Source organism: Oratosquilla oratoria, chromosome 42 (assembly GCF_046742065.1).
Source record: "Oratosquilla oratoria isolate Oo_2021 chromosome 42, ASM4674206v1, whole genome shotgun sequence".
In the NCBI taxonomy this organism is placed as follows: domain Eukaryota; kingdom Metazoa; phylum Arthropoda; class Malacostraca; order Stomatopoda; family Squillidae; genus Oratosquilla; species Oratosquilla oratoria.
In genome coordinates, this window is record NC_134818.1 from 6,466,432 (window position 1) to 6,481,380 (window position 14,949).

Consider the following 14,949-nt stretch of genomic DNA (forward strand, 5'->3'; position numbering starts at 1 on the left):
CATCAATTGCTACAGAAAATTCTACAAATTTAGCAACTTTTTCTTTGAGTGGGCTGTTAAGATTTTCTGATAATTCATTAATTCTGAAACTGTATTTCTTGAGGGACTTGTGTTTGCAAGTGCTTGACTTTTGTCAGGGCAAATATCTTCTGTGGCCAATAAAATACATTTCTTTATGTAGTTCCTCGCCGAAAAAAGGCTTCAAAGACACAGCTCTGTGATGGTCCTGCTGTAGAGGTGTTGTGTCTTGCTGCATTGCCTTTGATCACAGCAGTGTGACAAGGGACAGGGATGACCCGTCATCTATGAGGTGCAAAGATAGGCAGGGGAGATGAAAGGATGTGGGATGGGTGTAACCTGTGTCCACCAGCTATTCTTCAAGGAAAAATGACTTTGAATGAGACAACTTACAATGGATGGAGTTCCACTTTGACTTGGTCACCCTTCTTATAAAGGGTAAAAAGGCCCTTTTAGTATGTATATGTATGCAATGAAATTCAAAGTTAAAAAAAAAATGCAGACATATGGGCAAAAATCTATGAAATTAAAACAGAACAAAGAAAAGTGCAAATAAATTTATTACCAATATTAACACATCTATTTCACATAATTGGGTTTCCAACACTATCCATAACCTTGTCCTTGTGATCCATGAACTGAGGTGAGGTTTCATATTGACAAATGGTAACACCATGGCGATGAGCTTTTGTGTATTCACCTCGGAAGCCAATGTAATAGATCTTGGTTGTATCTTCACCAAAGTTGCTTGGGAAATGCAGGGTTAGGTGAGTCACAGAAGAAAAAGTCACAATTCTGCAAAATGAAAATAGTATATTTTATGAATGACCTTCATGAATCAGAATGATAAATCTTTTTCAATTTAGCATGTCATTAAAATACAGGTATACCCTATTTTGGAAGAGTGTTCTACTCCATGAAAACTGATCATATATTAATGAATATATTTTGTAGGAAAAATAGGGTTATGCTCCCAGGTACTCAAATATAATACTAACAATCCTATCTTATTCAAAACATACATGAGAGCCTTTAAGTCAGTGATTCCCAAACTGTGGTATGCAAGAGCCTAACAGGTGGTATGCGAGCACTTTCAGTTATGTGCAATTTTCAACTGTTGGCAACTTAATTGCCATCAACTAATAATACATTGTGTAAGCTACTCACTGACATAGCCAGTTTTTCACCTGCCTCCATACTGTGAGAGTGTCTTATCACTTAGTAATGTAATAGTTTATTTTGTATTTCTTGATTTTTTTCTTTGTTGTTGGTTCATTTATGTGTTCTACTTATCAAGCTACCCCCCCCCGTGTAAGGCGGGAAAAAGCCTTTGGTGTATGTATGTGTGAATTAATTGAATTCTGATTGAAATGTGTTTTTCTGGAACCAGGTGGTATGCAGCGATGGTATGGGACCTCCAAGTGGTACTCAGACAGAAAAAATTTGGGAACCACTGCTTTAAGTGATCCATAGAAATAAAGGAGACTCTCATTATGATCAAACTTTTGGAGATATATCTAATGGCTACCTCCCTAGTAAGGGGGAAAAAGCCTTGGTATATGTATGTATGTATCTATTTATTCATTTTGTGGTCTAGAATATCTTCTCACCTCTATCGGGGAAAACTCAATTGTCTAAAAACTGTAAGTAATTGAATAAATGCAATGCTGCCATGTTTGATAAAAAATATTACAAAGGATGCTGGATGCAAACTGATATGAGAGAGAAAAAAAAAAAAAAAAAAAAAAAAAAAAAATTCAGACGGAAGTGAAGGAGTGATAATGAGCAAGTTTTTGGTCCTATTCTAGAGACCAAGTACCAGTCTCTAGATGGAGGGGGGGTGCAGGCTTTGAAAGGAGTCTCATTAATGTTTTTGTTGCATACAGCATTGTACTCTCATAGCAGTGTGGGCATCCATTTTCTCCCTCTGCAACAATGCAACTTGCATGCTCTACATCTCAATGTCAAAAGTATATATTCTAATATAGCCTAAGTATTTTCTTTAAGCTCACAAAAACTTACTTAGTTCCATATTCAAGTGTCCCACTAGGATCAGGATGCAATTCAAACTCTTGCTCAGCTTTAACACCAGTGTCATCAAAAGTCATGTGTGGTCGATTTTTGAACCTGTAAAAGAGATTTCTTCCTGTCATGTAATCTTTTCTTCATCCATTGATATTCTTCTCTTCAATATGATTAATTTGACAAAACTGGGTCATAATTTTTTTTTTTTTATAAACATTCTTGCCTAACCTGTCCCTCCATTAGTACTTGGGTGTGATTTGGCAAAGAAGCAGCAGAAGCATTCATAAATTCCAAGTTTTCATGATTAACACCTTAAGGAAGACCAGTTTCTTTAATAGTAATAATCAATATATTGAGTTTTACAGAATGAAAATCTATAGCAGCTGGTTACAGTCCTCAGGACCCCCTAAAGTGCGTATTTTAAGCAACATTAAGTGACAGGATACTATAATAATTAATTCTACCCCAAAAACACAACTGAATCATTCCATTAATTTGGGTCCCTTACAAGAGACCTATGGCAACAGCCACTGGACATGTCCACAAGTCCCTCAAGGAATAGGTATTATGTTGTCTGGGTAAGGCTAGAGTAAGGCAGTGTAGGATGTATTTGGTGTCTTCTGTGTAGTGACTGCATTTGGGTAAATTGGATTCTATGGCCAGGACTATTATGTGTTGGTGCTCTTTTAAAGCTAGATGGAAGCCTGAATGCAGTTGTACTATTGAGGTTCTTGGTTGCCATGTGAGGAATTTCTCTGTTGGACTCATGTCTTGGGGTATTGGGAGTGCTGTAGTGTTTCGAGGTCTTGGAGTGCTTGATTTGTGATCTGTGTATGTTTTTGTATATGTTCGAATATGTCTGAGATGTATGGTAGGGTTTACAAGGTTGGATAGCATGAGAAATGAGGAGGTGAGGAGGAGGACAGTGTAGGGGGGGGGAGATCATTGGGATGGTTTAGACACATGGAAAGAATGAGTGAAGAAAGACTAGGGTATAGAAAGCAGAGGTGGATGGAGTGAACTTGAGGGGACAACCGAGTACGAGATAAATGGATGGGGTGAGAGGGGCTTTGAGCAAGAGGGGAATGTCCATTGAGCAAGGAAAGGAGAAGGCGCGGGATATGGGTGAGTGGAAAATGGTTGTGCACAGATGATATTTTGATGCAGCCGAGGGGATTTCCATCATCTTCTCTATTCTCTGCATCAGGGGGTTACTGTGTAAGTGAAGCAACCCTGCTTTGTATGTGCTGTGTTTTGTTGCACTTCTTCTGACCCAGGTGGTGGGTAGGAAACCAGGATGACCCTTCATCCACAAGGAGCTAAGATAAGAGGAACAAGGGTGGTGGATGCAAGTGGAATGGATGGGAGTGGGTGAGCCTTTGATCTGGCTACCTCACTTGTAAAGGGAAGAATCTATTGGTATATAGATTGATGGATGTTGTAAGGTGTGGGTGGTATGTAGATGATGTTTTTTATCTATTTTTATTCAGCTGGTTGTGTTTGTGATGGAATGGATGGGTCGGACTGAGGGCTCTTGCTTAAAAATGTGTGCCATCAATTTAATGTGTTGCTCTATGTGGAGGATTTTAGTTTCTATGGGTACTGGGATAATTACTGCATGTAACATGTAGCTAATACTTTAGGGACAATTTTGGGAACACTCCTACAAACCAGAGTTACACATCATTCATGTTAGAATTTAAAATCTCTGTTCATGAAGGAATGATACTATTGTATTACTGCTGTACCTCCTTTTTGCTGTTCCCTTGAACCTGTGGTAGGGGAATAAAGAATCCTGCCACCATATTCTCATGCATATCATAAAATGAGATGGTGTGAGGGGGACTAGGAATCCTCCAATCTGCATTTTCCTCTTATGTAAACTCAAGGCATAAAAGAGTGGGAGGACTCCAACACAGCCCCTAATATCTGTGTCATTAAATGTGTGAATATTGTATAGATGAGAGTAAAAAGGAAATGATAGGCAATATGTTTATGAAGATAAACTGAGGCACTTTGCAATAAACAGCATTGGAGGGGGTAACAGGTGTAATAATTGAAGAACGAGATGTAGCCCAAGTTGAAACCATGAGAATAGTAAGAGACAGGACCCCAGTGTTGTTCATTTCCTATATACTATAATTAAGTTGATACAAATGGATAAATACATATACATTTTCACTTGTCTGACACTTGCCAAGATAGAGAATCACAGTGATAGACTATAACCTTGAAAATTAACCACTTCGGTAAGATGACGCCTACGTAGGCATCATGAGGTGTGAGTTGGCGTCTTGACTATATATACAGTACTACCACTCATTAACGGATGTTAATTAGATGTGTTTGCGGTGTTTTCGCTGGGTTTTCGGTGTTTTTGGTGCTGTTGTTTAGTGTGTGCAATCACTATTATGCCACCCAAAAAACCACTCCAAATCAACAGATTATTCACATCAATGGACACCGTTACCCCCCTTTTAGTCCGTTAATGAGAGGTAGTACTGTATATATATTTTTTTGTAGTTGTACATGAGTTACCACCCGGATTCTGTGAACTGGTTTGATCAAGTTTCCTGTGTTTATTAAAGTAAAAGAAAATGAATAATACAGCAGTGACTTTATATTTTATAATGCAAGTAGTGTGAAGAATCATACATATGGCAGTTGATGCTGCACACGAAATTTTGACTAGTACTGAAGTGGTTCATACAATAGAAACACTGGTTAACAAGAATATAAAAACCAATATACTAAACTTACACTCTCATTTTGCTGGGATGGAAGCCATTCTCACCTCCAATCACAACTATTCCCTTCAACTTGATATTGTCTGTAAACCTGAAATGTAAAGATCAAGAACATTAGCACTATTTAAGTTCACTGGCTCATCTGCATGATAGATATGTAAGCTATACCATTAATATGTACATGCATGTGGTAGTCCAGTGAGATGGACAAAGGAAGATGTCCATTTTCAAAATCTGTCAAACTCATCACCTTGTGAGGAGCAGCCTTGAGGGGTAAGACATTTCCCTGCTTCATAAACTACAAAAGAGCAAACTGGAAAGAATACTTAGAGGAAAGAGAAAATAACTTGAAAATCTATGCCACAGATCATAACCTTCCATTGGCACAGCAAGATACAGTGAGACCTCTCATTAACGGACATTAATTAGCTGTTTTTGCGGTGTTTTCGCTGTGTTTTTGGTGTTTTGGAGTGGTTTATGGGTGGCATAGTGATTTCAAGCACTAAACAACAGCACCAAAAACACAGCAAAAACACCGCAAACACAGTTAATTAACGTCTGTTAACGAGAAGTCTCACTGTACATTCTAATAGGTTTCAAGAAAAAAAAAATACTACCCTACCTACACACAAGAGATATATCTATATACCAAGGGCTTCCCCTTCTAAGGGAGGTAGCCGAGTCAAAGGCATGTACCCACTCCCACATAGAGTGGTAGACACTTGGAACAAACTGGACAAGGAAATAGTGTGCGCAAAAACCATTCATGAGTTTAAAAGCAAACTAGACACTGTGAGATACAAAGGCAGGACACCATGAGCGTAGCTCCCCTTCCCACAAAATACAACTAGGTAAATATCCATTCCACTCCCATTCACCACCCTTGTTACCCTCTCATCTTAGCTTCTCATGGATAAAGGGTCGTTCCTGTCTCCTGCCCACTCCCAGGGTCAGAAGCAATGCTTATCAATACAAGAATAAGAAAGAATAATTCTGTACTTAAAATCATATACAGAATGTGAGTTATACAATGTAGCTACAAAAGCTTGTCACTTGTTCAGGAATTTTCAATAACCAAATGACTACTTACGGAATGTTAAAAAGAAGTTCTTCATCAGCATCACTTTCTACAAACTGTAAAATAAATACAAGTTATAATTACCTTCTGATAAGCAACACACTATCTTCAAAAAACATAACTATATTAATTTTGCATGAAAGAGTAAACACAATGGTAAACACATGAAATATATTTTTAAGTTGTGGCGACAAACTATTTTTTCTTCCACATAACCGTTACTACTGTAGCCACCTACTTACTTTATCTAAATTGAGTCTTTCTTCCCATGGTTTGAAGACCAATTTTCCTGCTCCATCCACAGATTCATTGAGACATTCAACATTCATTGTGTCAATACGAGTGTAAAGACTGTATGCAATTCCCATGTCTGCTGGCACCTCATCATGTCCTCCATGTGAGCATCCACCACCATGACCATGTCCATCATGACCACCACCATGACCATGTCCTCCACAGCCAGACATTGCTGTAACAATTTGAGCACCTCTAGATGTCTTCTACTAATATATCTTGACTCTCATATTCATATTTTGAAGTACTGGGGTATGACACTTTCTAGCAAGTCTTCAGTGAAATGAATAAAATCTATTTACCCACAACCCTATTTCACATTAACCTTTATGACTATTATCAATTAGCTATCTGTACATCCAGTTGAGTCTACATCCTATCTATTACATCCAAATCTTTTAACTTTCCTGAAGTTGTTAGTCTATCTTCTACTTCATATGTGTATCTTATTTTTGTCTCTTTCCCATTTCTTTAACACTATGTTATACTTGTTTGCCATTTTTGGTTCCAGTTGTTCTATACCTCATAGGTCTTCATGCTGGGTCTCAAATTTCTATCTTCCATTCATCTTTACTATTTTGTAAAACCAACACAGTTATGTATGCACAAGATGCAAGGGATGGGAGGGGCAATGAATAGGTTCTGATGGGTGTGAGGTGGATGTATGCTTTGACTTGGCTGGCCATCCTCCAATAAAAGGGAGAAGGCCCTTTGATATGTATTTAATCTTTGTTGTTTAGGTATACAGAAGATAAGTTGATCTAGAAAGTACACTAATGGTGGCAACAAACATAAACAAGGCATTTGATAAAGTTCCCACACGTACTGTATGTTGTCCAAAATAATCACAGAAAAGGAAATCCACTACAGTGAAATGGCTAATAGACTTTGCAGCTGGTAGACAGTACAGAGAATGCAAAAATAATGCAAAAATCAACCAAATTTCTATGAGAGAAAAAAAAAGAAAAGAAAAGAAAAAAGAAAAAAGATAAATAAATACATAAACAAATAAATGAATAAATAAAATAAAAAAATAATAAAATGGTTTTGTGGCATTTTGTCCCATACTTGGATTTGTTGCAGTTTGTTGTGTGTTTGGGTTAGTGGCAATTATTCGTATGCTTGCGAGTGTCTGAAGGTCCTCTGCTTGTATGTTTAAATTTGGGCTCAACTCTTTGATTTATAATGCCTCTAAGATTGGGAGGCATTTGTTGGCTGTACAGATATCCAAAATTTTGGTGATATTTTATTCTTGCATGTTTCTTGTCAGGGCCATAAATCCACATTTACAACAGCTTACAAAGAAGAATGCATAATGAAACAAATTATTAAGAGAAACAGTCAACCCAGAGAAAATACTAAACTTAGTGATTTATTATGATAAAAAAGTCACCTCCTACTTAAGAACAGCCCACACCAAGAAAGGAACTTCAAAAGTCATGTGTCAATTATAGGTTCAAATGTAGCCGAGAGAACTGTGAAGCCCTCTCCTCTGCCTATATTGGCATGACGACAATGAGGTTATCCTGTTGCCTTTCTTTCCATTTTACATCAGGAGCTCCTAAAAACCAATTAAGAACTGAACATGGCATAGCCCAGACAAGAAACATGCTACAAGAAAATACAGATTTTTGATGTATGTACTGACAATAAATGCCTCCCAGTCTTAGAGGCATTAGAGATAAAAAGGTTGTTAGGAATCACATTGGTCCACTATTATCTGCTGACGGTCAACTTGAATATTTAAATGAAGGAATGTGTAATATCTTAAACAATTATTTTAGCTCGGTATTCGTAAACGAAACACCTCAAAGTGAATTCCAAACTGAAACCTGTGAAAAGTCTGGGGTAAACTTACTCACTACGGTAAATATAACAAAAGAAAAAATTAAAAGGTGTATAGACAAACTCAAAGTTAATAAAACACCAGGGCCTGACGGTTGGCATCCAAGAATCTTAAAGGAAATAAAAAATGAGATTGTTGTTCCATTAGAAATTATTTTCAAGAAATCCATCATATCCGGAGATGTCCCAAGAGAATGGAAGCTAGCTAACGTTACTCCCATATTCAAAAAAGGTGACAAAAAGAAACCAAATAACTATAGGCCTATAAGTTTGACTTCAATCGTAGGAAAAATAATGGAAACTATCATCAGAGATGCTATCGAACATCATTTAGAAAGTAACCGTTTGATAAATGATAGCCAGCATGGTTTCAGACGGAAACGTTCTTGCGTGACTAACTTACTAGAATTCTACAACACAGTTATCTCGAATTATGACAAAAGAAACAATATAGATTTAATATATCTAGACTTTGCAAAAGCTTTTGATACCGTCCCACACGAAAGACTACTTACTAAATTAGCTTTGCATGGAATAAGTGGTAGCCTATTAGGTTGGACTAGTAATTGGTTGAATGGTCGAAAACAGAGAGTTGTTTTAAATGGAAATACTTCTGGAAGGAAAAGTGTTGCAAGTGGAGTTCCTCAGGGTTCCGTTCTTGGGCCACTTCTATTCATAGTATATATAAAGGATACAGACCATGGACTAAAATCTACTGTTTCCAAATTTGCTGATGATACAAAACTGTGCGGAGTGGCAAATGATCACTCAAACCAATTAGATATTCAACAAGATTTAGATCAATTACAGCAATGGTCTGAAAAGTGGCTAATGAAATTTAACACAAGTAAATGCAAGGTAATGCACATAGGTAAAAATAACAGTAAGTACGATTACAAGTTATTTGGTAATTCGTTAACAAAAGTGGATAGTGAAAAAGATCTCGGCGTAATTATCAGTAACGACCTCAAATCATCCAAGCAGTGTATTTCAGCCTCTGAGAAAGCAAATAAGATTCTGGGACTGATTGCGCGATCTTTTGATTTCAAAAGTCCATCACTCATTAACAAGCTATATAAATCGTTAGTTCGTCCACATTTGGAATATGCTGTTTCTGTATGGTCACCGAATCTCATTAAAGACATTGACAGACTGGAAAAAGTACAATGGCGAGCCACAAAACTGATTCCAAATATAAAAAATAAATCATACGAAAATCGACTAAAACACATGAATCTGTTTTCCCTAAAAAAGCATAGACTCAGAGGTGACTTGATACAGGTCTTTAAGATTTTAAAGGGAATTGACAACATCAAAAGTGACAAAATTTTCACATTGAATGAGAATCAGACAAGAAACAATGGTCTCAAACTATCCGGAAATAGATTCAATTTGGAAGTAGGTAGAAACAACTTTGCCAACCGTGTAGTAAATGAATGGAATAAACTTCCTGCACAGGTAGTGCAATGTAGTTCAGTTCGAAGCTTTAAGAATCAGTTAGATAAATACCTAAGTAAGATGCTGTAATGATTATAATTTATCTTATATTATTTGCTTTTGTTTTGTCATCATTTGTCTGTCTGATTTTAATTTATTATTAGTTATATGTCAATTTATTATTATTTACTATTTACCTGTTTGTTTATTATTTAACTATACCTATGCATTTATTTATGTATTTTATTTGTTATTTACATTATTATATTTTTTATTTATTGTTTTATTATTATGATTTTTTTTTCGCATCCGACCTAGATATGGATCAAAAGGTCTCCTGTCGGCATGCTCCGCCTTTGTAATCCTTTGTAATCATATATCAAAGAGCTGAACCCAAATTTAAACATACAAGCAGAGGACCTTAAGGCACTCTCAAGCATGCAAATAACTGCTACCAACCTGAGCATGCAACAAAATACTACAAACTCAAGTATGGGCCAAAACACCATAAACCCAAGTATGGAACAAAATGCCACAAAACCAAGCAAGAGACACTTCATCACATCCCGAAACCGGAGGTTCTCCCAAGCATATGACAACCCACCACTTCCCAAGCTACCCAGTAAAATGTAATATCATCACTCTATTCACCAGAACATTCTTCCCTAACCACAAAGTAAGAATATCCCAAACTACTGAAAAAGAGTCTTGTACCCAAAATTGTGATGTAGCTATAATGACTACCTATAGTGAAGTCATAAACCTCTTTTCAAAGGAGAACAAATCCGTAGTAAGACACAGAAAATAATCTTAAGGAAATAATAAGTGCACAACTAGCCATCACTTTCAATGAGCTATGTATAAGAGAAAATCTGCCCATATATATCATTGATATGTATGTATGTATATTGTTTTATATATATATATATATATATATATATATATATATATATACATACATATGACAGGGTGGACAGGGAGGCACTGTGGTAAGTTGTGCAGATATTTGGGATTGGAGGAAAGCTGTTAAGGGCAATGTCAAGAGTTTTTACGTAAGTAGTAGAGCCTGTGTTAGTTTGGGAAATGGAGAGAGCGAGTGGTTTGAGGTAAAGGTGGGACTACATCAGAGATGTGTTATGTCGCCATGGCTGTTCGATGTGAACATGAATTGGGTGGTGTAGGAGGCAGAGGCAAGGGTTATGGGGAGGGGACTGGAGATGGTTGAAGATAATGGAGAAAAGTTAGAGATGAGCCAGTTGTTGTTTGCTGACGATACTGAACATGTGGTAGGGTAAGAGGAAGGATTAAGGGAGTTAGTGACAGAGTTTGGGAAGGTATGTGATGTGAGAAAGTTGAAGGTAAATGTGGGTAAACACATGGTGATGAGATGTTCAAGGGTAGAGGATGGTAGTGAGTTGGAAACAAGTCTAAAAGAAGAGAGGTTGGAGGAATTGAATAGCTTCAGGTATTTGGGGTCGCATGTGGCAGGAAAGGGAGGACTGGAGGTGGAGGTAAAGTGTAGATTGAGAGAAGCAAATAAATGCCTTGGGGGGATTAAAAAGTGTTATGAGAAATAGGCATCTGGGAATGGATACAAAGAGAAAATTGTATGGAGCAGAGACTAGGGATTTAAGAGAGGTAGAGAGGAAAAGTTTAAATGTGTCTGAGATGAAATGTCTGAGAAGTATGGTAGGGGTTATTAGGTTGGATAGAGTGAGAAAGAGGTGAGGAGGAGAGTAGGAGTGGAAAAGGAGATGGCAGATAGGGCTGATGAGAGATTATTGGGATGGTTTGGACACATGGAAAGAATGAGTGATGAAAGATTAGTAAAAGAAGTGTGGAAGGCAGAGGTGGAGGGAGTGAACTTGAGGGGATGACTGAGGAAGAGATGCAACCACGCCTGTTCACAGAATACAGGGATCACTCAATTACAACTACAAAATAAATATAATCAAGATGACAACACCTGCATCCTCACATGCCCACTCGCACCTCAAGATGCTGACATTGGTGTATTGTATGCTGGGGGTTAATGTTTAATTCTGTATTGATATATTGTGGTGTGCATTATTACCTTTGTAATACCAAAAGAAAAAATACAACCTACATATAAAAGAACTTTCATAAACTACAAAGACAAAGGCAAAAAATACACAAAAGAAATAGAAAACAAATTTAGAGGCCTCTGACATGGGCCAGTTCTCATCCATACACAAAGTAATAGAGATGGCATTAGCCACTGTGATGGCCGACAAAAGATATAATCCAAGAGGCTACAGAAAATATATAACCATAATTACACAAGATATAGCCATCTTAAAAAGAAAGGAAAAAAATGTAACAAAATCGATCTAACAAAATCAAACAGTAAAAAAAAGAACTGCTACTACAAAAAAAAAGACATCACAATAATAATAATCAATAAGATGAATTAATCAATCAACGTTAAGCACATGGGTCTGTTATGAGTAAACCCTACTTCAGGTCCAACAAGACAATGAGATATCTAGAAAACAGTTAGCCTTTGCTCAGAGAACCTAGGTAGGACAGGGCACAGCTCTCAGTTAGGGTCTGGCAGCAAGACTACATCAGTTTGTGGGTTAGTCCCAGGATTGGGTTTAGGGGATAGGCTAAGTCTTAGCTTAAGACTAAGTAACAAGTTAGGTAAGGTGGAAGACAATCATCAGTAGTGAATATTTAGAGAAAAATAATCTTTTCAAAGAGGAATAAAAAATGGTACTCAATTTTCTCTTGAGCAGAAGCAAGTGAAATCAGATATTAATCTAAACATTCTATTAAACATAAGCCTAGAAGGTTTTATGAACATAAGTTAAAAGTTTACTCTAGCCATTTTTCAATGTCCTACTTTTAAAACACTAATTCCAGAACAATCACATCTGGTAGAATTACTAACAAGTCTCTCTACATAGTTGTTGAAGTAGTCTACATTTGTAGTACAACCTCATCTTACCTATGGGTGACAATCAGGCTAGCCTCTCTTTTTGTTTTGTGTAGTCTGAAAGTGACAATAAAAACATAACAAACCGTAGTTTCAAGTTATACATGTACTTTCATGCTTCCATTTATCATGAACTATATACCACTTTCCTCTTCTATCGACTACTAACCGTATTTATAGCTGTCAAAACGTAACTACTTCAAAAACTGCTGTATCACTAATGGTATAATACACAGTGAAATATTTGTTTACTTTGCCAGAAACTTCCAAGGTGCCACGGGTAAATCACGACTTAAACAATAATGATAAATAGAATTTATATTTCATTCACTGAGTGAATATATTTATTTACTGATTAAGATAGATTAACTATAAAAAGGTTTGTTTTGTATAATATAGTTTTATAGCCGTGTGAATTTTTAAAAGAAAATGAATTTTCTATGCATTTAAAGAGAATGGTTAGCTAGTGAGACAGACCATGAAATATAGCACATATTTTCCCTCCTTTTCCCTTTGAGGGTCTAGGCAAGAGGTGGGCAATTTTTCTAAGTGCACGTGCCAAAACAGCCAATATTAAGTGTATTAAGTTTCTCATGTGCCGCCTAAGCATCGAAAAACAATGATTTACATGGCTGCTGAGACGGTTCCAAGCCCGGGTAAATAGGAAGGGCTGAGCGATGCGTTAACAACCTACTCTCGTAAAAAGGGCATTCTTTTTTTCTTGATTCGCGGAACTAGGACCCTCGTGTAGAATTTCTACTTGGTACCAGTCAGGTAGATGTCCACACTGGTCTAGATGACGATCCAGGGAGTTAGATGTACTATTTACCCTAAGTGAAAACAAAAACGATCTTAGAATACATAGAACATTTAACTCCCTGGTTCGTCACTCCGACCAATGCGGACATCTGACTGACGAGTCGAGTATAAATTCTAAACGAGGGACTTGAGAAAACGAGAAAAAAATTGGAAACTGCGCATATCATCACCAAAAAAAAAGGCAACAACGACAGAGAAGGATTTATTTCACTTTCAAGAGTAGCGAATGTCTTAATTAAATCGCTAGTCAAAGGTAAAACCTGACGCATCCAACCGGTTACTCAGAGCTCGAAAGGATCCCTCTCGCTACGAGTACAAAATTTGTGAACTGAATGTATTGTAACAGTCCCCTGAAGAAGACCAAAGTGGGCGCAACGTTAAGGCAATACATCTATTCCCAACCCATCTTACGACCTTCCCCACCTCTCTCATATATATATATATATATATATATATATATATATATATATATATGTATATATATATATATATACATAAATATATATATATATATATATTTATATATATATATATGTATATATATATATATATATGTATATATATATGTATATATATGTTATATATATGTATATATACATATGTATATATATATATGTATATATATGTATATATATATATACATATATATAATATATATATATATATATATATATATATATATACATACACACACACACACACACACACACACACTTCAACGAATGGACGGCTTAGAAGACGTTCTGAAGAAAAGTGAAGTCTGTGGATCCCAACGCAAAGAGAAGTGCCTAGTGTTTTTTGCAGGGTGGGGGGGAAATTGCTCGTGGAGTAGTGGGAACGTAGGGAAAGAGGAAAAGGGGAGGGATTACTGAGGGAAATGGAAGGAAATGAGGAGGGAGTAGACTTTGACCAGCCAGACAAGCGGAAGGTAAACAAAAGACTTAGCGAGGATCAAATGTCTAATAAAAATGTAAAGATTAGAAGTATAGAGAGGAGCAATACAGAAGAAAGTGACGAGAATATGTTCCAGGGATTTAAAGAGGGTGGGGGGGACACAACCCCCCCCCCCCCCCCCGACTGATAAGACTAGAGGAGAGAGTTGATAAGGTGATCGAGGACTTGGAGCGTAAGTTAGGTAACGTAGACTCCATTTTTCAAAGAATTGAAAGGTTGGAACAACTAGAGAAGGCTAACAGAAACTTAACTGAAGAAATAGAGGACCTAAAAAGACAGTTAGGAAATGTAAAGGAGGAGAATGAGAAATTGAAGAAGAATAGTAATGAAAACAGAGAGAAACTAGCTACAGAAGCTAAAATTGGAGAATAACTCAAGAAGGGAATAAGGTTTCATTCACTGACATAGTCAAACAGCAATTGAAAGAACATAATGAAGACTCAGTTATTAAAGTGATGAGACAGAAGGAGAATATAGTAAGAGAATTAGCTGACAAAAAGAAATGTATAATTATATTAGGAATGGAAGAGAAACATAACCCAGATAGAACTGCAAGAATCAAGGAGGAAAATGAAAGAGTAAGCAGTTTATTAAAATTAGTCCAGGAAGATGAACCAGAAATTATAAAGGAAATTGAGGAAAAATTCAGACTCGGAAAATATAGTACAGATAAGACCAGACCAATTAAGATTAAATTCAGGTCACAAACAACAGCAGAGAAAATTCTATCCAAGACAGGGAAACTAGCAACAAATGATCAATATAAAAAGGTA

At 36.6% G+C, this 14,949-nt stretch overlaps 1 protein-coding gene across 3 annotated transcripts; it reads right to left on the minus strand.

Moving 5' to 3' along the window:
• Positions 1-559: 559 nt before the first annotated feature.
• Positions 560-12,695, minus strand: LOC143021436 (PITH domain-containing protein GA19395). 3 transcript variants are annotated; one of them, XM_076178897.1, is made up of 7 exons: positions 12,573-12,677; positions 12,416-12,460; positions 6,111-6,337; positions 5,881-5,924; positions 4,804-4,881; positions 2,041-2,145; positions 560-813 (listed from the first exon to the last, which is right to left on the minus strand). In XM_076178897.1, the coding sequence occupies exons 3-7, from the start codon at positions 6,333-6,335 to the stop codon at positions 603-605; spliced, it is 663 nt and encodes a 220-aa protein (XP_076035012.1). In that variant the 5' UTR covers positions 6,336-6,337; positions 12,416-12,460; positions 12,573-12,677; the 3' UTR covers positions 560-602. The 3 variants fall into 3 exon arrangements, with proteins under 3 accessions (XP_076035012.1, XP_076035014.1, XP_076035013.1); XM_076178899.1 differs by lacking the exon at positions 12,416-12,460 and having other exon boundaries at positions 12,656-12,695; XM_076178898.1 differs by lacking the exon at positions 12,416-12,460 and having other exon boundaries at positions 12,573-12,688.
• Positions 12,696-14,949: the final 2,254 nt, after the last annotated feature.